The sequence below is a fragment of the Neovison vison genome, chromosome X (genome assembly GCF_020171115.1).
Source record: "Neovison vison isolate M4711 chromosome X, ASM_NN_V1, whole genome shotgun sequence".
Classification (NCBI taxonomy): domain Eukaryota; kingdom Metazoa; phylum Chordata; class Mammalia; order Carnivora; family Mustelidae; genus Neogale; species Neogale vison.
In genome coordinates, this window is record NC_058105.1 from 88,190,486 (window position 1) to 88,214,728 (window position 24,243).

The 24,243-nt window shown below is 40.7% G+C and overlaps 1 protein-coding gene across 1 annotated transcript in view; it reads left to right on the plus strand.

Annotated features, from left to right (window-relative positions):
• The window catches only part of DGKK (diacylglycerol kinase kappa), a 176,273-nt gene extending 152,232 nt beyond the window's left edge, over window positions 1–24,041 (plus strand). Inside the window, exons 15-28 of the mRNA XM_044235460.1 lie at window positions 2,386–2,605; window positions 3,673–3,777; window positions 4,235–4,331; window positions 5,962–6,069; window positions 11,724–11,820; window positions 12,322–12,429; window positions 13,079–13,192; window positions 13,531–13,665; window positions 14,895–15,055; window positions 15,600–15,741; window positions 16,776–16,862; window positions 20,799–20,909; window positions 22,331–22,454; window positions 23,775–24,041. Of these exons, the coding sequence (XP_044091395.1) occupies window positions 2,386–2,605; window positions 3,673–3,777; window positions 4,235–4,331; window positions 5,962–6,069; window positions 11,724–11,820; window positions 12,322–12,429; window positions 13,079–13,192; window positions 13,531–13,665; window positions 14,895–15,055; window positions 15,600–15,741; window positions 16,776–16,862; window positions 20,799–20,909; window positions 22,331–22,454; window positions 23,775–23,836 (1,671 nt within the window). The 3' untranslated portion in view covers window positions 23,837–24,041. The remainder of the gene's footprint in view (window positions 1–2,385; window positions 2,606–3,672; window positions 3,778–4,234; window positions 4,332–5,961; window positions 6,070–11,723; window positions 11,821–12,321; window positions 12,430–13,078; window positions 13,193–13,530; window positions 13,666–14,894; window positions 15,056–15,599; window positions 15,742–16,775; window positions 16,863–20,798; window positions 20,910–22,330; window positions 22,455–23,774) is intronic.
• The last annotated feature ends 202 nt before the right edge of the window (window positions 24,042–24,243 follow it).

Here is a 24,243-nt window from a genome sequence, read left to right on the forward strand (position 1 = left end):
ATTTTTTCTAAATTTATGTATCTGTTTCAATGTGCTAGGAAAGTCAGCTATGCTGCCTGCTCTTGAAAGCAGTGGTGTTATGAAAAAGAGTTCCCATAGTGCCCTGTAGTGCAATGTCCCCTGTTCCTCAGAACGTGGTACTTCAAGGGTCTCTCCTATATGTGTTGCATGTGCCCTGCTATTGTGGCTGAGCTGCATTTGCCTTCAGTCCACCCATCTGCAATGACTCTCTTTGCCTGGTGTGGGCAGTGTTTCATCCCTGTTTTGTTAATGGACAAGTTTGGGGCCACACTGGGCTTGAGCTGGGTCAGACCAGGCACTTGTCAAAGCTGCAGACACCAAACTGTAGGATGCTTTCCCCATGTTGCCCCCTGAAAGGCTTTTGTTAGTAGGTAGGATATTCTCCCTATGTTGCCCCCTGAGCTTTCATTCGTGGTTGGGCCCTGCTATCAAACCAGATGTCTCCCCCCAGCCCATTGCTGCATTTGTAGTTGAAATGCATATGTGGTTTTCTTCCCCTCTCTCCAGGGCAGGAGTCACTCTGGATTGACATGTTGGATGGAGTGGGTCTTCTGCTAGGGGTGTGTTGAATGGAGTGGGTCTTCAGGAATATGCAGGGAGCAGGGTGCCTGGTGTTAGCAAGGTGTGTGCTAATCTCTGGGGGAGGGGACCTGTAGCTGCTTTGGAGAATTATTGAGGATGGGTTGAAGGGGGCAGGTCCACAGAAGTGCATGGGGGTGAGGTGTGCTGTTAGCAAGCTAGGTAGAAAGTATTCCTATTTGTTCCCAAAGGGGTCTGTGTATCTACGCTGAGAGCAGAGGGTAGGAAATAGAACCTTCCAGCTCTTTTGTTCTTGGAGAAGTCTCCTAAGGATCCCTGCCCTCCCAGCCCACATTCTGAGAGTGGTAAATTAATCTCCTTCCTGTGTGTACCAATTGTTTTTCAAATTGCTACTTCGATGCTGTATTTCAGTGGGGTTGTTTGTTTTGTTGTCTTTAAGGGCAGAAACTCAGTTTTCTACTGCCTTCTAGCTCTTCCAGGGCTGAGCCCACTGACTTTTAAAGTTCTTGGTGTTGAGACTCACTGATTGTAGGAACTTGCAAAGTTAAATCCTCCTGTTTTTCAAAGCCAAATGTTATGGGGATTTGTCTTCCCAGTGTGGGTCCCCCATGCCTGAGGTGACTGGTGTGGTGTCTTCTCCTCTCCCTTCTCTGAGCCTGTGGTGTTCCTCCCTCCTGCATAGAGTCTTGTAGGTCAGTTTGGTTCCCAGTCATGTCCCCGCCCTTCCTACCACTGTCAGTATGGCCTCTTTTCTATGATTAGCTGTGAATAGTATGTTTTGCCAGTCTTTGGGTCATCTTCAGTGTCATTTACACCAGTGTGGCTGTTATCTAGGTGTGTCCGTGAGATGGGGTAAGCTTAGGATCCTTCTGTTCTGCCATCTTCCTGGAAGTCCCAGAACCCTCTTTTTAATGAAAGCAAGTGTACCTTTCACTGGAAATCCTTTTCACTGGGAATTGTAAAAGAAAGGGAAGGCTGAAAAACCTCTATTATGGGAAAAGTCCAACTTCATCACATTTCCATCTTTCACCAAATGAAGAGTAGCATTATGCATCCTAACACATGTACCATGTACCTCAGCATGTACCAAGCATCTGCCCACACCTAGACACAAGTGTATACCAAGCATGTATGCACATGGTTGTATAGCAGAACATGTACAAATACATGCTAGAAATATACCCACATTAATTTCTAAAACAAAAATAACAACAACAATAACTAACACTTGTATAGCAACCTGTGCCAGGAAACGTTTAAGGATTTTTAATGCATTAATTTATTTAATCTTCACAATTGCCCTAGAATATAAAAGCACATAGAGGTAAAGTAAATTGTCTCAGGTCACAAACTATTCAGTAATGGAGCAGGAAATCAAGCCATTCCCCAAATATACAGTGCATTCCCCAAATATACACATATACAAAGGCAGACACTAGGCACCCATGCAGAAGCACATCCATATCTGTAGGAGCATGCCCATGAAAACACCAATCCAGAAATGTTTAACTTTCCTCAAGTTTGCCATGTTATATATCATTTTACAATCAGTCTGACACAAGAAAAATTTGGCAACATACATTGATGCCTGCAGCTGCTCAGAAACAAATGATATCTGTTTGATGCCCTAATACCCTTTGGTTATATCATCACATCTACCAAGTACTTCTTTCCCCAAACTTTTATTTCATCAGCTTTTTTTGCTCAGAGTTCCCAGCCAACAACCACCCCTCCTTAACTCTCACATACCTCCCAGCTCCTCATTCTGTCCTTTCAAGTACTGGTCCCTCATAACAATGCCCTGTCCCCTTCATCCTTATATAGAGTGACATAATGTATGACAAGCTCAGTGTCCTGATTGATATCCTGGCTGAGGAGGCAGCAGTTGAGAAAAGTACTACAATATATGCAGATGATGCCAAGGCAGATGGAAAACCCTTCATCCCTCAAATAGACCACATAGCCAAGTGCAAGTTGGAGCTGGCCACAAAGGCCCAGAATCTCCAGAAATCCTTGAAGCTCATCATATTTCAAGTTGAACAAGGTAAGGTCCCAGAGTTGTGGTGACTGAAGTAAGGTAAGTGAAGTTTCTGGTGAATGAATTTCTATGTAGCAAGGAAGTCCATTTGGCTGGCCTCTGACTTTTAGCCATAGTACCTTCTCCTGCCTTGGTACCTTTAATATAACCTCAGCCAAGTTTCCCAGAAAGAAGGTAAATCTCCATTCTGCACTGTGAATGTAGTAAACAACCCATTTGCTTCTATTTCTGTAGTTAGTTTCCAAGTAGTGGAGATGTAGCCATAATCTTATCACAACTAACCCTCAGCCTGCTCCAACAACACATAAGTCAGATTTATATGTGCAGCTTGTGCCCATGGGACAGAAAAGGGCACCCCTAGTAGGATAGGGAATGAACCTATGAGCTTTGGCACAAGTTGAGCACCTGAGATATACAAAATATAGGCTGGTAAAAGGAAGGAGACTTCTCAAATATTCTTGGAATAGATGAAACATTTGAATAAAAGGATGGCATGGTCCTAGAGGCTCAAGTCTGGAAAAAAAAAGCCATGTGAGTAAATTAATTAACAAAGAGGTGATAATTGAGACAGAAGAAGAGGGTTTCCCACCTTTTTCCCCTGCACCAGGCCCTGAGCTTCTACTCACATTTACTGGGTGACAGAAAAAGAGTAACCAGTAAAACGGAAAGCTCAGGCATGGTTATGAAGAGACATGGGGGCAATACTGTAGGAAAACTAAGACTACAAACAGCATTGTGGGGGAGAGGAGATAGTCAACCGGATGTCTCTACTGTTTACCCACACACTGACTGGCATTAACTATAAAAAAGAGATGCCTAAGAAATGCTCAACAAATATAATCAATATTCCTTCCTTTCTTCCTTACTTTCTGCCTCCCTCACCCCTCCCTTCCTTTCTCCCTCTCTCCTCTCCTCCCTCTCGCCCTCCTTTCCTACTTTCCTTTCTCCCTCCCTCCCACCCTTCCTTCCTTCCTACCTTCCCTTTTCCATTCTTCCCTCCCTCCCTTATTTCCCTCCTACCGTGCTTTCTTTCCCTCCTTCCTTCCTTTTTTCCTTCCACTTTTACTCCATAGTTCTGGATGAGCAAAGCCGACAGACAATATCGGTTAAGAACTTCACTTCAACTTTCTTCCTGGAAGATGACTCAGAAGATATCCACCAGATGAGCCCAAGACACCGTAAGGATCTTTCTTTCCCTTTCTTATTCTAGTCTTCATCACTGTCTTCTAGTTCCCAGAGAATAAGGATGTGTTCTCATGCATTTTTCTTTAGCCATAATCCTACTCTGCAGTAGATATCCCTCCCTCTTTCCCAGAAACCTCACAGTATATGATCCCCTGTCAACATCCAGAAGTAATGACCTCATTAGGTACTTTGAAAGGACAGACTGATGAAACCCAAGATTTGAACCTGTTTTCACTGCCAGCAAGCAAGCAGCTCAGTCTTAATATTCTCTCAGAGAAAGTCCCTGTCCATCTAAGATGATCCCTCTTTGGATTGAAAACCTTGATTATAATCTAAGAAAAAGTCACTGAGTTTGACCCTGGTCCCACATAGAAAATAGGGTGAAATGCAAGTGAGGGGAAGGGCTTTCTTGTTTGTATCTAACAGCAAGGTGATGTCTTTTGTGTCTAGGTTCTCGTCTTGGCACTTTGTCTTCTATATCTTCTCTCAAAAGTGAAGACCTAGATAACCTCAATTTAGAGCACTTACATTTTACACCAGAAACTATGTAAGTATTTAGCCCTACCACCATTTTATAACTTCCTTCTTTCTCTGGTTAAAACAATAGTCTAAAGATATCTAGAGTCAAATCTGGACTCCACTTCCTAGTTGTGTGAGCTTACAAAAGTAATTCAACCTTAGTTTTCTCTTTATAAATTGAAGATAATTGTAGAATTAGCCACATATGTTTCTTGTGTTTTACTTGCATTGAACAGTGCTCAGCACCCATAGTTAAGTGCTATATGTGTTAACAGTAATTACTGTTATTCTTATTATAAATACTTAATAAATTTTAGCTATTTTTATTTCAAAGGATCTGTTTTTCCACTGTTGCTTTTAACAGTAAATAATTGGAGGCGCTAAAAAATAAATGAGCACTAATGGGACTAGATAGAAAATTTAAGGGCATCTTTTTCATTAGCCCAACCTGTTTAAAATATTCCCAGCAGCCAGGTTCCACCACATTCTCCTTTTGAGTTCCATTAAGAAGATAAGTTTGGACATCAGCTAGAGAAACTCCAATCTCCAGTCTGCAGTTGAGGGAGGCAAATCTCATGTGTGAGAGATGTGGGGTCAGTTTTGTAATGAATAAAAAAATTATCTATGATTGAGTAACTGAACTGTACTCATTTTCAGTTTCTTAAAAGAAGGACACAGCTGGCAATTATTTCAGTTAACTGCAGCTTCTCATTTATTTCTATCTCCAACCCTACACCCCTCTACTTCAACACTGGCTTCATGTCTGAAGTCTCATGGACCTACCTTATGAGTTTTAATCAGTGGTATACTGCCAAATGTTTTTGGTTTTTGGCTTTTGGGTTTTGTTGTTGTTGTTGTTGTTGCTGTTTTGGTTTGTGTTTTTTGTTTTTGTTTTTGTTTTGTTTTGTTTGTTTGTTTTTTGCCAAGTGTTTAACAACCAGCTCTCCAGGGGAAAAAAGTCCTGAATTATTCCTGGTACAAACCCTCCCACCATGACCTATTTCGAGCTACTGATATAATTCCATTGAAGGCAGAATTGGGATAATAGGCATAATCAGCTTATAGGAGCTGGTCCTAACTGGCTCCAACATACTACTGGTTTTGCTGCTGACACTCAAGATGGATGCAGAAGAATAAAAAAAAACTGCCTGGCTTTTTTGGCTATGTGTATTTCTACCCTCTTTTATCAGTCTTTGCCCTCAAATGTGTAGTCACTTTGCCCTTTGATATGAAAGTGCTACAAAGGAGTTCAGACATCTCTGAAAACAGTAGTGTAGACCTCACTTTCATCATACATTTTTATCTGAGATACTTAAATGTTTTTATGCAAATAAGTCAATTACTATTTCCCTCTATTATATGTGAAGAACATATTGACCATTCATATCTAATGGCCTCCAAAGATGATTTCTTTATTATGAATTCTAATCCCACTGAATCCTCCCACCTGGCTGGGTGCACTTTCTTAAAGCAAACAAGCTAGTTGTTAACACAATGATCTATATGTGCCTGTCACAAATATAAAGTCTCGTGCCGAACGTAGGGGAGGCCCTCCCTTAGTGGTTTTCAATCATGCAGGTAAAGCCTCCAGCTTAATGATAATGGCACTTCTTTCTTGCACCAATGTCTGTCCTCTTCTTTCTTTTGGCTAATTTCAGACGTTTCAAAGAAAGATGTGTCATGAACAACTATTTTGGAATTGGACTGGATGCTAAAATTTCTCTCGAATTCAACACCAGAAGAGATGAACACCCAGGGCAATACAAGTAAGGAAAAGAAACTTTCCTCCCTACATGCAAACACACAATTACAATATACACATATATTCCTACATCCCTTACCTTTCAGATAACCAAGAGAAAGAAAGAGATTCTTTAGAAGTAAAACTTGCTGGTCCCAGCATTAGCCTCGTGGGGGGGCTTGCTATAAATGTTGACCTGATTTGTAATGACTCTGCACTGGCATCCTGATCTCGGGGCTACCTACATCGTTTAGACCAATAGACTGCTGTGTAACACAGCTCCTGGTGTTACTGCTATTGAAAACGGATTACACTGAAACGATTCAGCAAATTTTCTACTTTTGTTCTGTGAGAGCTTGACCAGGTCCTAGTAGGGGCTTAAGTCTGTTTTTGCTTGGCAAGGCTACAAATTATCAAAGCTTGCCCTGCTGTGTCTTGGTGTTCCTAACCTGGTTCCCCTGGATCCATTGATTTTACCCAATCTGGTGTTATGTTACTTGGCACCCTTTAGTAATTTTGTACTAAGGTGGCCTCAGAGTCCTAGTAAATTGAAACTACAAGAAAAAAAGCATGCACCCCACAACCACCCCTGCCACCTGCCACCAGAACCTCTTTCTCAGAGCATACCTAGGCTGAGGATCAAGTACATTATCAGATATGTGCTTTGCAAATATTATTTTCTGGTTGCTTGTCTTTTTTATGACTCATATTATAGTAAACATTTTTAAATAGGTATGTGTAGATGTATATAGAAGAAGGTTTATAATTATAAAACAATGTTACCAGTAATTGTTTCATAGGGATTCAATTGCAGGGTGATTTTCCTTTCTACTTTATATATTTATTTTTTTAATTATTGTAGTATAATTGATATATAATCTTATATTAGTTTCAAGTGTACAACGTATTGATTCAGCAATTGCTCAATGCATTGCTCAATGCTCACCAGGATAAGTGTAGTTACCATTTGTCACCATACAATACTATTAAGATATTATTGACTCCATTCCCTATGCTGCATATATCATCTCTGTGACTTATTTTTATTATAGCTGGACATTTGTACCTGTTAATCCTCTTTATCTATCTTGCTCATCTCCCCACCCATGTCCCCTCTAGCAACCACAAGTTTGTGCTCTGTATTTATGAATCTTTTTCTGTTTTGTTTTGTTCTTAGATTCCACATTTAAGTGAAATTATACAGTATTTGTCTTTCTTTGTCTGACTTATTTCACTTAGCATAATACTCTCTGGGTCCATCCATACTGTCACAAATGACAAGATTTCATTCAGTTGCTTGTCTTTTTTTGTTGTCATCTGTCTTAATTTTCTTGAAATAAAAAAAAGGTTTTGGAGTGGAGTCTTTTGGGTTTTCCACATAGAGTATCATATCATCTGCGAAGAGTGATAATTTGACTTCTTCTTTGCCGATTAATTTTGATGAGTTCCAAATGATCAATTGTTTTCTTTCATGGACCATGCTTTTGATGGCATATCTAAACAGTTTTACCTAATCTAAGGTCTCAAAAATTTGCTCCTAAGTTTTCTTCTAAAATTTGTGTTGTTTTGCTCTTATAGTTAAGTCTATGATCTGCTTTGAGTTAGTTTTATGAACGGTGTGATGCAAGGTTCTAAGTTCATCTTTTTGCATATGAAGATCCACTTAGCACAGCACCATTTTTGAAGCTATCCTTTTCCCCAAGGAATTGTGTTGGCACCTTTGTCAAAAATCAATTGATGAGAAATGTAAGATTTTTTTCTAGACTCTCACTTCTGTTTCATTTTTCTATATGTCTATCTTTACACTGTCTTAATAACTGTAGGTTTATAGTAAGTTTTGAAATTGGAAGATGAAAGTCCTCCAACTTAGTTCTTTTTCAGAATTGTTTTGGTTGCTCTAGGTATTTTGAATTTACATTTAACTAAACTCCTATTTTTATAGACAAGGAAACTAAAGTGACCAGAGAACTTATGGTTTTTTGTTTGTTTGTTTTTATTTTTTATTATTTTTTATTTTTTTCCAATTTATTTATTTTCAGAAAAACATTATTCATTATTTTTTCACCACACCCTGTGCTCCATGCAAGCCGTGCCCTCTATAATACCCACCACCTGGTACCCCAACCTCCTACCCCCCCGCCACTTCAAACCCCTCAATTGTTTTTCAGAGTCCATAGTCTCTCATGGTTCACTTCCCCTTCCAATTTACCCAAATTCCCTTCTCCTCTCTAACGCCCCTTGTCCTCCATGCTATTTGTTATGCTCCACAGATAAGTGAAACCATATGATAATTGACTCTTATGGTTTAAAACAAGAGTCCAAATAATTTTTTTTAAGATTTTATTTATTTATTTGACACAGAGAGAGTGAACAAGAAAGGCAGAGACAGAGAGCAAGCACAAGCAGGGGGAAAGACAGGCAGGGAAGAAGCAGGCTCCCAGCTGAGCAAGGAGCTCAATGTAGGGCTCAATCCCAGGATCCTGGCATCATGACCTAAGCTAAAGGCAGCTGTTTAACCAACTGAGCCACCCTGGCACCCCAAGAGTCCAAATAATTTTGTGCTAGCCTTCTTACATTTCAAAACTCATGCCTTGTAGTAACTCATTGTGGCTCTACTTTAAAATCTCATAGTATTCACCTTATTTTATTTTTCATTCCCTTCCCCAGTGTTCATCTCTATTGTTTTGTAAATTCCATATATGAGTGAAATTATATTGTATTTATCTTTCTCTGACTGACTTATTTTGCTTAGCATAATACCCTCTAGTTCCATCCATGTCATAGCAAATGGCAAGATTTCATTCTTTTTGATAGCTGAATAATATTCCATTATATAAATATATACACCCCACATCTTCTTTATCCATTCTTCTGTTGATGGACATCTGAGATCTTTCCATATTTTGGCTATTGTGGATGTTGCTGCTATAAACATTGGTGTGCATGTGCCCCTTCATATCACTATGTTTGTATCCTTTGGATAAATACCTAGTAGTCTAATTGCTAGGTCATAGGGTAGCTCTATTTTTAAACAGAGAGGGAGACAAATCATAAGGGAGTCTTAACTATAGGGAACAAACTGAAGGCTGCTGGAGGGGAGGCAGGTAGAAGGATAGGGTAACGTGATGGGCATTAAGGAGGGCATTTGAAGTAATAAGCACTGAGTATTGTATGCAACTGATGAACCACTGAATACTACCCCTGAAACTAATAATAATAATATAATAAACACAATATAAATTGTGTTTAAATTTTAAAAATTAAAGAAACAAGAAAGAGAGTGAGTGAGTGAAGAATTTGGGGAAGTAAACTGAGTTCAAGGGTCATACTTCTAAATTGCCTTGATGACTACCAAGAGGAAGCTTGTGCAATGGAAGAATATATCTCATTATATAGTACATGGAATAATAGTAACTATAAAATACAACACTTCTATTACTTTTTTTAGGCATCCACATCATAATCAGGCATAAAAGCTTAAGGTCTGGAATACTATATAAGAATAACAAAGAATGATTATGTACTGTATTTATTAAAATATACATACATCTGATTTAATATCAGTAAAAGAATTAAAATAGTAAAAAAAAAAAAAACTCATAGTAAACTCTATCCAAACTCTATAGTGATTGTAAGCCCCTGCCTGTTTTTATCAGAGATCTTAAGTCAGTAGAACCCTGACCTTCCCACCTCCACCCTAAGTCTCCTGACATCCTTTGCCTGTCCCACATTCCCTCTACCGGCTCCTCTACAATCTGCCTTGTATACTTAGCTCTATTCTATGGCACTGGTTTAATATACAGGTTTTGAAAAATCCTTTCACTTTGCCAGAAATTTTACATTTCAAATATATTGCAGCATAAGAGTCATATGCTTCAAATGAAATTGATCCCAAGCTTCTGAAATTTTATGCTCCTGGAATAGCACTTGCCAGACTAGCTGGTGTATATAAACCAGTTATGCTCATAGTTTAAGAATTTGCTTTCTGAATATAGCCTGTGTCTTCCAAGTCTGAGCTGATATCAATATCAAGGAAAAGTAACAAACTGAGGTGATTCTGAGGCTTCCAGAGGGTCAGGAACCCATTTCAATAGGTATTTGCATAAGGATTCAAGTTACGTTACACTAGCATCCCCTCTTGTGTCCAGTTACCATTCAACATGACTCCTCTCTATAAGAAGATACTTAAAGATGGTACTGGCACAAATATAGACACATAGATCAATGGAACATAATAGAGAGTCCAGAAATAAACCTATGATTATATAGTCAAATAATCTACAACAAAGGAGGCATAAATATGCAATAGGAAATGTCTCTTCAACAAATGATGTTGGGAAAACTGGACAGCTACATGCGAAAGAATGAAACTGGACCACTTTCTTACACCATACATAAAAATAAACTCAAAATGGATTAAGGACCTAAGTATGAGACCTGAAACCATAAATATCCTAGAAGAGAGCTCAAGCAGTAATTTCTCTGACATAGGCTGTAACAACATTTTTTTAGGTATGTCTCCTCTGGCAAGGAAAAAAAAAAAAGGAAAAATAAACCTTTGGGACTACATCTAAGTAAAAAGCTTTTGCACAACAAAGGAAACAATTAGCAAAACAAAAAGATAATCTACTCAATGGAAGAAGATATTTGCAAATGATATATCCAATAATGGTTGGTATCCAAAATATAAAGAATTTATGCAGTTCATCACCAGAAAAACAAATAATCCAGTTAAAATGGGCAGAAGATGTGAACAGACATTTCTCCAAAGAACACATACAGATGGCCAACAGATACATGAAAAGATGCTCGGTATCACTAATCATCAGGGAAATGCAAATCAAAACATCAATGAGATAATGTCTCACACTTATCTGAATGGCTACAATCAAAAACACAAGAAACAAGTGTTGACGAGGATGTAGAGAAAGGAGCCCTCTTTCACTGTTGGGAAGGCAAGCTGGTGCAACCACTCTAGGAAACAATATGGAGTTTCCTCAAAAAATTAAACATAGAATTATTATATAATCTAGTAATTCCACTCTGGTTATTTACCCAAAGAAAATAAAAACACTAAATCAAAAAGATATATGTATCCTTCTGTTTATTGCAGCATTATTTACAATAGCCAAGATATGGAAACAACCTAAGTGTCCATCCTTAGATGAATGGATAAAGATATCCATTCCATAGATATACAATGGAATATTACTCAGCCATAAAAAATAATGAAATCTCGCCATTCGCAACAACATGGTTGAATCTAAAGTGTATAATACTAAATGAAATAACTGAGAGAAAGACAAATACCATATGATTTCATTTATATGTGGAATTTAAGAAACAAAACAAATGAACAAAGAGAAAATAGACAAACCAAAAAATAAACTCTTAAGTATAGAGAATAAATTGATGGTTACCAGAGGGGATGAGTATAATAGGTGATGGGGTTAAAGAGTGCACTTGTCATGAGCACTGAGTAATGTGTAGAATTGTTAAATCACTATATTGTACACCTGAAACTAATAAAACACTTTATGTTAATTATACTGAAATTTAAAAAAAAATTTTTTTGTAAAAAGGAAGGCACTTGAGGAAAAAGTTGGTGTTTCCTCTTGCTTTTCTTCATTTATATTATTCACCTTCTGACTATCTTTCTCTACCCTTTCCTCCCTATAGTAGCCGCTTTAAGAACAAGATGTGGTATGGCCTTCTGGGGAGCAAGGAACTTTTCCATCGCTCTTACAGGAAACTAGAAGAACGTGTACACCTTGAGGTGAGTGGGAAAAGGAGCAGTACTTCCTAGACATGTAGAAAGGAAATCTCATTACTTTGGGAATCAGCTTTCCCCTTTATCTTTGGTTCTCCCCAAGCTTTAACTCTGATCTTCCCTCACAGCTTATGGGAGGAAGGCATAAGGACAGATTTCCATTTTATGGATAAGAAAAATGATAACATGAAGGGGCGCCTGGGTGGCTCAGTGGGTTAAGCCACTGCCTTCGGCTCAGGTCATGATCTCAGGGTCCTGGGATCGAGTCCTGCATCGGGCTCTCTGCTCAGCAGGGGGCCTGCTTCCTCCTCTCTCTCTCTCTCTCTCTCTGCCTGCCTCTCTCTCTGCCTATTTGTGATCTCTCTCTGTCAAATAAATAAATAAAATCTTAAAAAAAAAAAGAAAAATGATAACATGAAGATAAAACAGTCTTCCCCCATCTCTGTAAATGTCCCTCTGCACTGGTATCTGAACAGCTAACCAATGAGAACTACACTTTTCTTTCAGTGTGATGGAGAAGCTATCTCCTTGCCAAACCTGCAGGGCATTGTAGTGCTCAACATTACCAGCTATGCTGGAGGTGTCAACTTTTGGGGAAGCAGCACAGCAACTGCAGTGAGTATGGAACAAGGAACAGGGAAGGAATAAGGCTTGACCCCTCTAAGGTCTCTCAGAAAGGGTAGCTGGAATGACTGGTATAGAAAGTAGACAGTGGGGGAATGGGAGATAGACTGGGGACATTTATTAGCTCAGTTATGTGATCAGGGTTTTTTTAAAGGCAATTACAATCCCAGAACACAAGAATCAACAACCAAAGACCTCAGGATCAGATCAGTTCTTAGGTGTTGCCTAGACTTTGAATTTTCTATTCCTCAAGACTGAAAGATCCTTAAAAGTTTTCTCTTTTCTCCAAGGAGTTCTGTCAATAAAACCACCTGGGAAATTGGCCATGAGTCCTTTCTTCTGAGCTCACCCAAGAAGATCATGAGGACAGTGGGACTGACCTTGTTGATTTATGATGCTAGATTGGACAGGGAGGAACAAGCTAAGAGTTGTAATCTCAAAAGGGGTTAAGAACTGTGATCTTGGTGCCCTTTTCCCAGATTAGTTTCCTGACCTCATCTTTCCCCTTTTAATATGTAGTTTTTCCATTCTTCATGAGCTAGAAAAATTCTAACCAGGAGCCTTCACAGCCTGTGTGCTTGTTATAGTCAGGGTGTGGTTTCTCGAAGGTGGGATATGTGACACAGTTTTTCCTCCTCAGGAATATGAGCCTCCCGCAATAGATGATGGGAAGCTGGAGGTAGTGGCTATCTTTGGTTCTGTACAAATGGCAATGTCCCGTATCATTAACCTGCATCATCATCGCATCGCCCAGGTAGGCAAGGGTTGGGTGGGCACCAGAAAAGTTTGGGCTTTGAGCTACAACTTAAAATGTGGAGTAGTCCCACAAAATAACTGGGTCTAAGAGTGCCAGGGTGGAGAGAGGTTATCTGGTGGGTGGTAAGCATGCTGGCTAAGGTTGGAGACAGAAGTCATAGGGTCCAAAAGGAGCAAAAAGCCCATAGGAAACAGGTGTTTTTCCCTGAGATAATCTGATTCACATCCATGCCAGTCCTGCTTCAGATACACATTAAGGCCATTACTGTGAGATTATCATATTGATCTGTAGTAGTGGCCTCATTTTTCTCCTCCATGCTCCCTCTTCTCTGGCAGTGCCATGAGGTGATGATAACCATTGATGGTGAAGAAGGTATCCCAGTGCAGGTGGATGGAGAGGCCTGGATTCAGAGGCCAGGCCTTATCAAGATTAGATACAAGAATGCTGCCCAAATGTTGACAAGAGATCGGGTAAGAAAGTCTCACCTTTCTCTTTTATTGTCTCCTCTATAGCTGTCAACTTTTACACCAGATACATTGAATCAGAATGCAGATGGGTAGTTCTTGGGAATTACATTTGTCAATAAGCTCTCTGAGACGTTCTATTATATACAGACATTTGCAAACCACTCTCCAAGACAGTGAGACAGGAAGTTCTCTCCTTTGGTTTTGGACAAAGTTGTTCCTCTCCCACCACTGCACAGAGAACTAAATGCCTCAAATAGCTATGGAGATATCTCCTTCAACAAGAGATTCTTCATTGAATATGGTCTTTAAGTTCCTCTAAGATTGAAAATGCTACATTTGCAAATGCCACCTACTGCAGTCAAACCATCTAAAGCTAGAAAGAAGCCATTATTGATCAGATGTTCAGTACCTGGAACCTTTCTTCCACTCTGACCCATGAACTATCCATAGAAATAACAATAGAGAAGGGAGGGAAGTCTGGTTTACAAACAGCCTACTTTGTGCCAGGCACATGTATTCTCTCAAGTAGGTCCTCCCACCAATCCTGTGAGGTAGATACCCTTGTGCCTATTTTACAGGTGAGGAAAATGAAAACCAGAGAGGTTAAATAATGTGTGCTAACAATCACACAACCAGTGAGTGACAGAAGCACAATTCAAAATTAAACTATGTATGTCTGGCTCTAGAGTCCATCACAACAGGAGCGCCTGGGTGGCTCAGTCTCAGGACCCTGGGGTCCTGGGATCAAGCCCCATATCAGGCTTCACACTCAGCAGGACATCTGCTTCTACCTTTCCTATCTCTCCCTCTGCCCCCACTTTTCCTGCTCCCTTCTCTCTCAAATAAATAAATAAATAAAATCTTTTTTAAAAATCCATCATAACATATGGCCTAGATTTGGGAAAGAAAGGAACATGAAAGATGCACCATTGTTTTATGATTATGATACTCTCATATAGGAGCATCTAGAAGGTTAACATCTATCTGACTGAAGCATGTGATCCCAAGACACATCACAGTAACAATAAAATTTAACAGTGCCTAGTAAGAAAGGGACAGTGAATAAAATGAAGGATAGATGTGGAGGTTTGTAGATGAGTGTATAGAAGAATGAGTGGGGTCACTTTCTCCTTTACCCATTATCCCCACAAATATCAGACTCACAAGCAGATTTGTCAAGTACCCTCTAAGCTATAGTGATCATCAGGATCTGCCAATATCTTTATTTTCAGGACTTTGAGAACTCAATGAAAATGTGGGAGTGCAAGCATGGTGAAATTCAAGCTGCCTCTCAACCTCATCTGGACTCCCAGGAATCTCAAGATAGCCTCTCTGATGAGGAATATGCCCAAATGCAGCACTTAGCTCGACTTGCAGAAAACCTCATCAGCAGGTAAGTGGACTGGTCCAGATACAGGGTGGGATTCCCAAGAACAGTTAGGGAGAAGTTAACCTGTGTCTGTTGGCTCCTAGGGAGCCTGGCCTCAGAAAGGAGTCTTTCCCAGAGCTCTGAAGATTGGCAGGGACGCTGACGATCCAGAGAGGAATAGTCTTTGTGCTCAGCAATAAGCCAGTTTGAACCTCTTCCTTTAGCCCCAGAGGTTCATTTGATGTCCTGATGCCCCAAACCCAGAGGACTAAGAATATTTATACTTGCCCATAAATATCAAGAGGGCCTCAGAGTTCTTGGAGTCAGCTTCCCTTCTCTAGCCTGGCCTCCCACTCTCCCAAAGTACCCAGTATCTAATTCAGGTGACATAATGATGGACAAAGACAAATACCTAGAAAAGATCAGAAACATTTTCTGGCATAGTTAGTTACCCAACCCAGGTACCCAGGCTCTCATTTCTACCTTTATCTCAACCATCTCCAGCACCCCAAGCCAGAAGATTTTTAAAAATTTCCAGACCCATTTATCTGTTCTTGCTTTATTACAGACTTACTGACCTGAGTAAGGTCCACCAGCATGTGTCTGTTCTCATGGATTCTGTGAATGCCAGTGCTAACATCCTGAATGATATATTTTACAGCCAAGATAGTGGCAATGAGGCAGGTGCAGCTTCCTGCATTCCCAATGAGGTAAGAAAGGAAGGGGCAGATGAAGAAAAAGAGTCAAACCAAGTAAGAAGGGGGATGAAAGTGAAGAAAAGTGAGCCAGAGGCTGGGTGGAGAAACTGGGCAAATGATATGGCAGGAAACTGATCGATAGAATAGACAGGGAATAGAGGTATTCCTTAACTCGTTACAAATGAAAGTGGCTACTGGGGAAATTCCATAGCAGATTTCATCAGCCTGAGAGCTAGCCCTTTTCCTGAGAGCTATCAACAATACTGGCCTCGTGGGAGAAATATGGATAGAGAGAAATGGGAGAAATGGATAGAGAGAAACTTGGCATTGGAACTTCCTCATCCCAAGTGGATCCCTGTATAAACTCTTATAGTGATGCCTGCCATGGAAACCTGAGCACCAGGCTGCCTTGGTTTCCCTCTTGAGGGAAATTTCCAGATTGGGATATTTGATGTTAAATGTGCTGACCCATGACTTTATCCACTGCCAGAAAATTTAAGTGATTCTTTTAAAAAAGTAACTTTAGTGGTAGACAAACAATATAAAAGAGCCACATATAGGATCAAGGCTGCCTAAAACATGGATTGCCTATTTATTTTCAACCAGACTTAGTTGGTGGAGGCCTGGAGCTCAAAGCCCAGAGTTCTGAAAAGGGTGGTTGGGCCTAATCTCACCTCCCATGGGAAAGGAGGTTTTAGTGTAGCAGCAACAAGTAGCCTCAGATTTACTCTCTGGTTTACATATTTCTTATTTTACTATATCCACCGCAGTCAATTAATGGTGCCAAATGCCGTGTTCTACACCACTTTGTAGAACACACAAATACAGCTGTACCAGTAGTTGACAGCTCTGGTTATGTCAGTTCTGATTGGCTGATGTCCATGCTGTACTAGTTGTGCTATATTTTGAATATTACTTTTTCACCAATGGCAACATCCTACTAGCCTGCTCCTACCTTCCTACAGAAAAGCCAGCTGCATGCTTACTAACCAACAACTCCTCCGTCTTTGTCCTTTCCCTTCCTTTCTTTTCCTTTCTTCTCTCAGACTCTAAGCAGAAATGATGCAGTAGATGTTACATTTAGTCTTAAAGGGCTCTACGATGACACCAAAGCTTTCCTGGATGAAAACTTGGTGAGTGGAGGGGGTTGGAATGAGGGAGGGCAAAGTGTTCCATCTGAACATGGTTATGGTCTATGCTTGTTTCTAGGGTGTTGGAAGACATGTAGAACATTTTGGCCAGGTGTTTACCTGGTAGTCCCTGTTTGTCATCCTCACCCAGGATTATTGATTGTTATTGATTGTGTCAACTCACCATTATGGTAATCCATAGTGACTACCATATCCTTGAAGAAAAGTCTCTCCCTCTCCTTTGGTAAATGTCTCCTAGGTCCAGACCAGGCCAATCAAAAGTAGGGTGTTCTCATTATACTTCACACAGGTTCAGTAGAAGGGGGTGAACTCTTTTGAGCTGCTCTATATCTCCCAAGTTTCCATATACCTTTGTCACCATATGGGAAGACAATACAGACTAGTGGGAAGCACTAGGTTCAAATCTCTGATCTGCCACTCACTAATTCCATTCATTTCATAAGGTTGCTCTAAGAAAGTGCTGATACCTTGGTAACTTAAAACAACAGAAATTTATTGTCTCACAGTTTTGGAGGCTAGAAGCTGAAATCAACATGTCATCAGGGCCATATTCCCTCTGAAACCTGTAGGCAAATCCTTCCTTGCCTTTTCTAGCTTCTGGTGACTTGCCAGCCATCTTTGGTGCTCCTTGGCTTGTAGATGCATTACTCCAATCCTCCACCTTTACATGGTATTCTCCATGTGTCTCTGTCTTCACATGACCATCTTCTTATAAGGAAACCAGTCATATTGGATCAGGTACCTACCCTACACCAGTATGGAGTATGGCATCAGCAATGATGGCATTTCCAAATAAGATCATATTCTTAGGTTCTGGGGGCTGGAATTTCAACATATCTTTCTTGTGGTGGGGACACAATTGAATCCTTAACACTAGCTGTGTGAAGCAACCTCACATCTCTGGGTCTTGGTTTCTTTATTTATGAAATAGTAATTGTAATCTCTACATCTCCAGGTTGTTGTGAGAATTAAATTAACTATTGTATATTAAGTGCATAGCTGGCCTGGCACTAGTAGCAGCCTGATACATGGTAGATTTTATTCATGTTAGGGAAAATGGACTGAAGCTCAGTTTTTGAGCTACAAGAATAGTTGAATGGTTCTCATAATGCAAACCCTATAGGCACACTTGACGAGTGTGCTCTGATGAGTCAACTGATCGTGACCACCCCACTTTTGGGTTGGCTGCTAAAGCCCTGAGGCAGGTGCTATTCTTGCCTCTCATCTAATTAAAGTTTATTTGAAGAGGGGTGTCTGAGTTGATATTGCAAGAAGTGCATCCACTTCCTCTTTTCCATTTGCACATCTAATTGGCACACTGCACAGGCGGCAAAGTGGCTAAAGCAATCAGGCCAGGTCTTCCTAGCATCTGAGCCCCAAGCTAGAATCTTTCAGCCTTAAACAACAACAACACAAGTACCTTCTATATATAGGCAGAGCTCAGTCGCCTTGCAATCCGAACAGCAGGAAATATGAGATCTTGGCCTCTCATTGCCATTCAAGCTTTCTTGAAGCTCATGGCATGAAAGTTGGTTTGTGCCAGCCAACAACCCAAATTGAGCATATACCACACTTAATACAGGTTGAGGATATGATAAGGACCCACACACACATACACACATCCAAATGAGACCAGGGGCAGGCAGCAGCTAAGAATGATCATGTATCTCCAAAAAGGCTACGTCAGAGGTGGCATGGAAATAAAGCTTATTTCATTTTGGTGTTATTATTCTTCCCCTTGAAGAAGGAGGGCAGTAAGCAGCTCAGTGTCAGAGGGATGTAGATTTATGATGAAGTAAATCCTACCCAGTAACCGCCACTTTCTTTATTTGGAAACCTCACTTATACTATGGCCAGTGATGTGTTAGAACAGAAACCAAGAAATAAGCAATGAAGTCTTCTGAGTCAGTTCACACAATTACCCCAGAGAGTCCTGAACAAGGTCTCCTATAGAGCCAGAAGGATACGAGAATAGAGCATGAGACTCAAACCCACCACCTAGAATTTTTCAAAGCCTGAGTCCCTGTATGCTAAACAGGAAGTCATTAAGAAGCCATTTTTTTTCTCCTATTATGATTAGAAATGATTTTCCAGGGCTCTAAATCCTTCTTTCTCCTATGTGGCTTTGGGTTTGACTACCAAACCCCTTTTGAGCATTGCTGGTAAGTATGCCCTTTCTCCCTTACCTTGAAGTGATAGCCATTTCTACCTTCCCCTTTCTCCCTTACCTTGAAGTGATAGCCATTTCTACCTGACATGTGCTATCCTCCATCTTACTCCCATGTGCACACACATGTTCTGCGCATCTGAGATACTCTGTACTGTCTTAAATCATTAGTTGTAAAGCAAAAGATTATTTGTCAGCACTGACTTGTTTTTCTCTCATATCCTATTCTGATTGACCATAATCTCCAACCCCATCCCCCACCTATTTACCTGCCATCCATTTTGTGACAGTTGGCAACACTCCATTTATGGCTGGAGCATCAAGTGGCCCATGCACAGCTAGAAGCCACATGAGTGCCAGATTGAAAGTAAAGTATATGACAGGGAGGAGAGGTGAGGCCAAGTTAGGTGGGCTGGAAAGTATGTCAGGGCTGATGATAGCAACATGCATCTGTTCTCTCAAATCACCATTTAATGGAACACAACTATCTCAGCTATGTTGCAGGTCTAGGACTTGGTTCTTCTGAGTTGGAAGATGGTCCCAGAAGAATTCATTTTAACTCTCACATAGACTGTACAGAGTTCATCCTGTGGGTTATGGGGATTATTAGGGAATGCTTAAGCTTTGTTTCCTGAACCTGTAAGACAAGCCATCTGGATTACATTTCTAAATTACAAAGAGAGATTAGCTAGGGGCTAAAGCACAGCTTGGGGGGCACCTGGGTGGCTCAGTTGGTTAAGTATCTGCCTTCGGCTCAGGTCATGATTCCAGGGTCCTGGGATCAAGTCCCACATCGGGCTCCTTGCTTGGCAGAAAGCCTGCTTCTCCTTCTGCCTGCCACTCCCCCCGCTTCCCCTGCTTGTGCGCTCTCTCTCTCTCTCTCTCTCTCTCTCTATATATATATATATATATATACATATATATATATATCTTTTTGACAAATAAAATCTTTTAAAATTAATAGATAGATAAATAGATGATAGATAGATAGATGATAAAGAGATAAGTAAAGAGAGAAACACAGCTTGGGGAGGCAGACCCTCTTTGACAGAAAGGGAAAATTTAAGCCAATCTCTATCTAGCCTTCTCCTTACTTCACAAAGGAGCCTTTAAATTATGGTAACTGTGTAATAAAGATTTCCCCCAGCATCTAACCACCTCACATATCTTTCCTGGGCACTGTGGTATATAGGGTGGGCTATAGAGTTAAACAGATCTGAGGTTCTATCTAGCCACATGATCTTGAGCACCAAACTTCTTTGAGTCTGTTTTCTTGTCTATAAAATGAGAATAGTATTATAAAGTTGTTGGGAAGATAGAATGATATCATGTATGCAAAATACCTGGTATATAGCATGTACTAGAAATTGGTAGCTGTTATTTAGGGGGATAATTAGATGTCTCTGGGGACTTGAGGGTCAGGGGTAAGACCCTTGTTCTGGACCCTGAGCTGTAGGGGTATAACTCAAGTGATCATTGATACTGGTCAAAGGCCTCTCTGCTTGCCAGACTGTTAGCATGCCCAGCCCCAAGGAAATTACCACAATATGGTTGTTTCCTAGATCTCCCTATTTAGAAAGTAAAGAGCTAGCTATACCTTTCACTAATCCCATGACCAAAGGAGATACAAGTTGGCACCCTGTGGTCTCATGGACACTAGCATGGTGGCCTGGGAGTGTAGGAGAGAGCCAGACATTATGAAGGCAAGGTGTTGGGCATTGGATACTCACTCTTTTTCTTGTCTTTACCAGCTGAGAAATGCTGAGGATGTGGCCACACTTCAAACTGCCCTGGAAACCATGAATAAGGAGCTTGAAAAGCTATCCGAGATTGACTGGATGAATTCAATCCTTGTTCCAGAGGTGTGTTAACTGGGGATTAGGAAATAAAGAGGAAGAGGTCTTCTTCCTTGGTTCCTTCCAGTGTGGGCCAGTACACAGTGACTGATGTAGCAGAAGGTGTCCAGTAGTGGCTTTCAGCTTGAGCTTGAAGGAATGCCCTCCTCCCATCTCTTCATCATAAGCAGAGAGGACATGGTAGAAAGCATATTGAAAAATTAGATGACCATGGGAAAAAAAAAAAAAAAGAAGAGCTACTCTGTGGCAGGAGATGATCAGGAAAGAATAAACAAGATTGGTTTTTTCATACTGTCCTCTGGTCACAATTCCCCCTCTCTGCCCAATACCTGCTACTAGGAACTGGATTTCATCTGCCACATACCATTATGGCCAATACCAGTTGTTTGCAGCCAACATCTGTTCTAAATGGTTGGTGCCTGGGCCATGTGAGTGGTTAAAACACCTCTCTCTGCTGATTCCTGTCCCTCCCACTCTGGGAGGATAGCAGGCTCAGTGCCTTCCCTTAGCAGGTGTGTGGTTTAAAAGAAAATCAAGCATGGCAAGAGTGGCTGAAGTATAACTGTGAGGATACTGTCGTTTTTGGAGAGTCAGATCAGGAAGAGGAGGAGGACAGGTTTATACTCTCTCTAATGGAGAGGATTGGAGGTATAAATATCTTGAAAAGATAAAAGTCCCAATGTTTCTTGGAAAGTGTTTGGCTGGATTTTCTGGCAACAAAGTTAACCTGGGAATTATGCTTTACTAAGATCAGTGGTGAAATAAGTACACTTTAGCAGGAATGAGAGGGCTGGGAGGCTAAGCTGGAATTAAAGAGCCCACATGATCTGTAGATCAGAGAACCCACATTTATAATTAAGAGCTATGTAGGGAGAACCCTCTTTGCATTCCAGACAGGGAAGAAGGTGGCCTGTGAGGCAGGTTCTTCTCTATGTGAAGGTACTTGATCAAGGAAGTTTGCTTTAGCTCATCAAACCAATTGCTTTTTTTTAATTCGTGCAGAGGTGCCATACAAGCTAGCAGTGGTCCTAGCAATCTCACCCTTCCAATCCCTAGCCACATGTCCTCAGGCAAAATATTTTACCTCTCCAAGCCATTGCTTCCTCATTTATAAAATAGGGATGATAATAGCCACTTTTAATAGCACATTTCTAAAATAGGGATGATAATAGCCACTTTGCAAGGTTGTTTGGGGGCTTATATGAGAACAGTTATTAAAGTATTTAGCAAGGAACCAGCACAGAGTGGGATCTTGGTAAAGATCATTTGCCCTCGTAGGGCAAGGGACTAGTCTCCCACATTTGGATGGATAGCACATCTATCTGCTTTATGCAGCCATCCTTGTTCGCCAATTTACTAGGCCTCTAGGAATTGTTTCTCAATGCTAGGCAACTAATTCCGACCTTCCTTTTGCTATGGTTTTCCAGGAAAAATCTTCAGACACTGACAGTAGAAGCACCAGAATGAAAGTTAAGTTCCCCAAGTTGGGGAAGAAGAAGCTAGAAGAGGAAGACAAACCTAAATCAGGCCAAGGAGTCCAGGGTTTTATTGGTAAGTGTTCCCATTCCACAGGCATAGTGGTCATGAAGACTTCCCCAACAGCCAGGTACCTCCCAGGGACCTAGAGCTCACATTAGAAATGTTCATGGAGGGGCGCCAGGGTGGCTCAGTGGGTTAAGGCCTCTGCCTTTGGCTCAGGTCATGATCCCAGGGTCCTGGGATTGAGCCCCACATCGGGCTCTCTGCTCAGCGAGGAGCCTGCTTCCTCCTCTCTCTCTGCCTGCCTCTCTACCTACTTGTGATATCTCTATCAAATAAATAAATAAAATCTTTTTTTTAAAATAAATGTTCATGGATATGGTGGTAATGGAGGAGATGGGCTGGGAGCCAACCTTAGACAATCCCAAGCAGCCTCTTAGACAAAGTGTGAGTTAAAAAGTGATATGGACAGTGGAACCTGAGAAGGAACCATGCTATGTGGTCTCTGTGATACCGATAGCTGAAGAGAAAAATGAGACCAGGCAGTCACTTTTCTGCTTGACCCATTCATGTCCTTGGTTGATAAAGTATGACAAAATAGTCATACTTAGATCACTCTCCCAATCAAATACAGCTACAAGCTTTGTGTGTGTGTGTGTGTGCGCTCCAGAAAGCAATATAGTTTGAAATGGGTTGAGATATCAGTGCTAGGCACCTACAGGGTGAAGAATAGTTTCTATGACTTATCTAAACACTGTTTTTCCTTATCTCTAAATCCCTAGAGATGCAAGTTTTCTGCTTCGTTTTTTGAATTTTGGTTCCATCCCTTCTTTGGAGTTGGAATTAAACATAACTGATATGTCAGTGGGGCTCAAAAGAAGGTTCTCCTAGAGTTGTCAGTTACACCAATTCTGATGTCAATGATCTCTATTAAATTTTGGGCCTAGATAACCTGGAAGCTTGAGAGATATACCAACAGTGGACATGGGGGAGGGGAAGGGATGGAGGGTGGCTGTTTGTTTGTTTCTGAGGAAATGAGAATTTGCACAGATGCCAAGAGAGAATTTCTAGGATCAAGCTCAGGTTTGGTCCAACTAGTTCAATTTCCTAAGAATCTTCTGCTTGGGAGGAATGGTATTTCAAAGTCTTTCAGAAGACTCTGAAGGGGTCAATAGCACTTCCACAGATTATCATGTTCAGAGAACTCATCCCATTTGTGTTTGGCTCACATGGTGACAGCTGGTATTCTTGGATGATTTAGAGATGGTTGGTACAATAACAACAAACCAGTCTGTCTCCTAACAGACTCTTTATTGGCTCTCTTTCCGGTCCATACATTTGGGTATCTGACAATATGCTAACATTATTTCTATACTTGTTTTTTCTCTAAAGGACGTTTGTGGCATCACAGAAGTCATGAAGATAAAGCAAAAGATGATGATCCTCCAATATAATCAATTCAACTGTAGTCCTTAAAAGCTGGAAGGAGAACTCACAATGTTTGGAATTCCACTACAAAACTCTGAAAACCTCAATATAGGCTAGACTAAATTATTTCAGAATAAACATGAGCACCACCAAGAAAGATCTTCCAATTCTTCACACTAATATGATTTTCCTGGACTCAATCAGGTCTCCTTAGAGGTTTACATTTTCTCATTGGCCAAAGATTCTTGTTCCGAGTTGTTTTGTTCAGTTCTCCTTCTCTGTGCATCTTGAGCAACTACAGTATTTAACTGGGATGAGCCCATTATGAATGGCCTGGGATCTACAAAGGATTCAAGAAAGTTCACCTCTTCAGGGAATCTGGGAACAGTTTTCTCTGATAAGCAGAGAAACTGTTGATGCTAGGGAATGAATG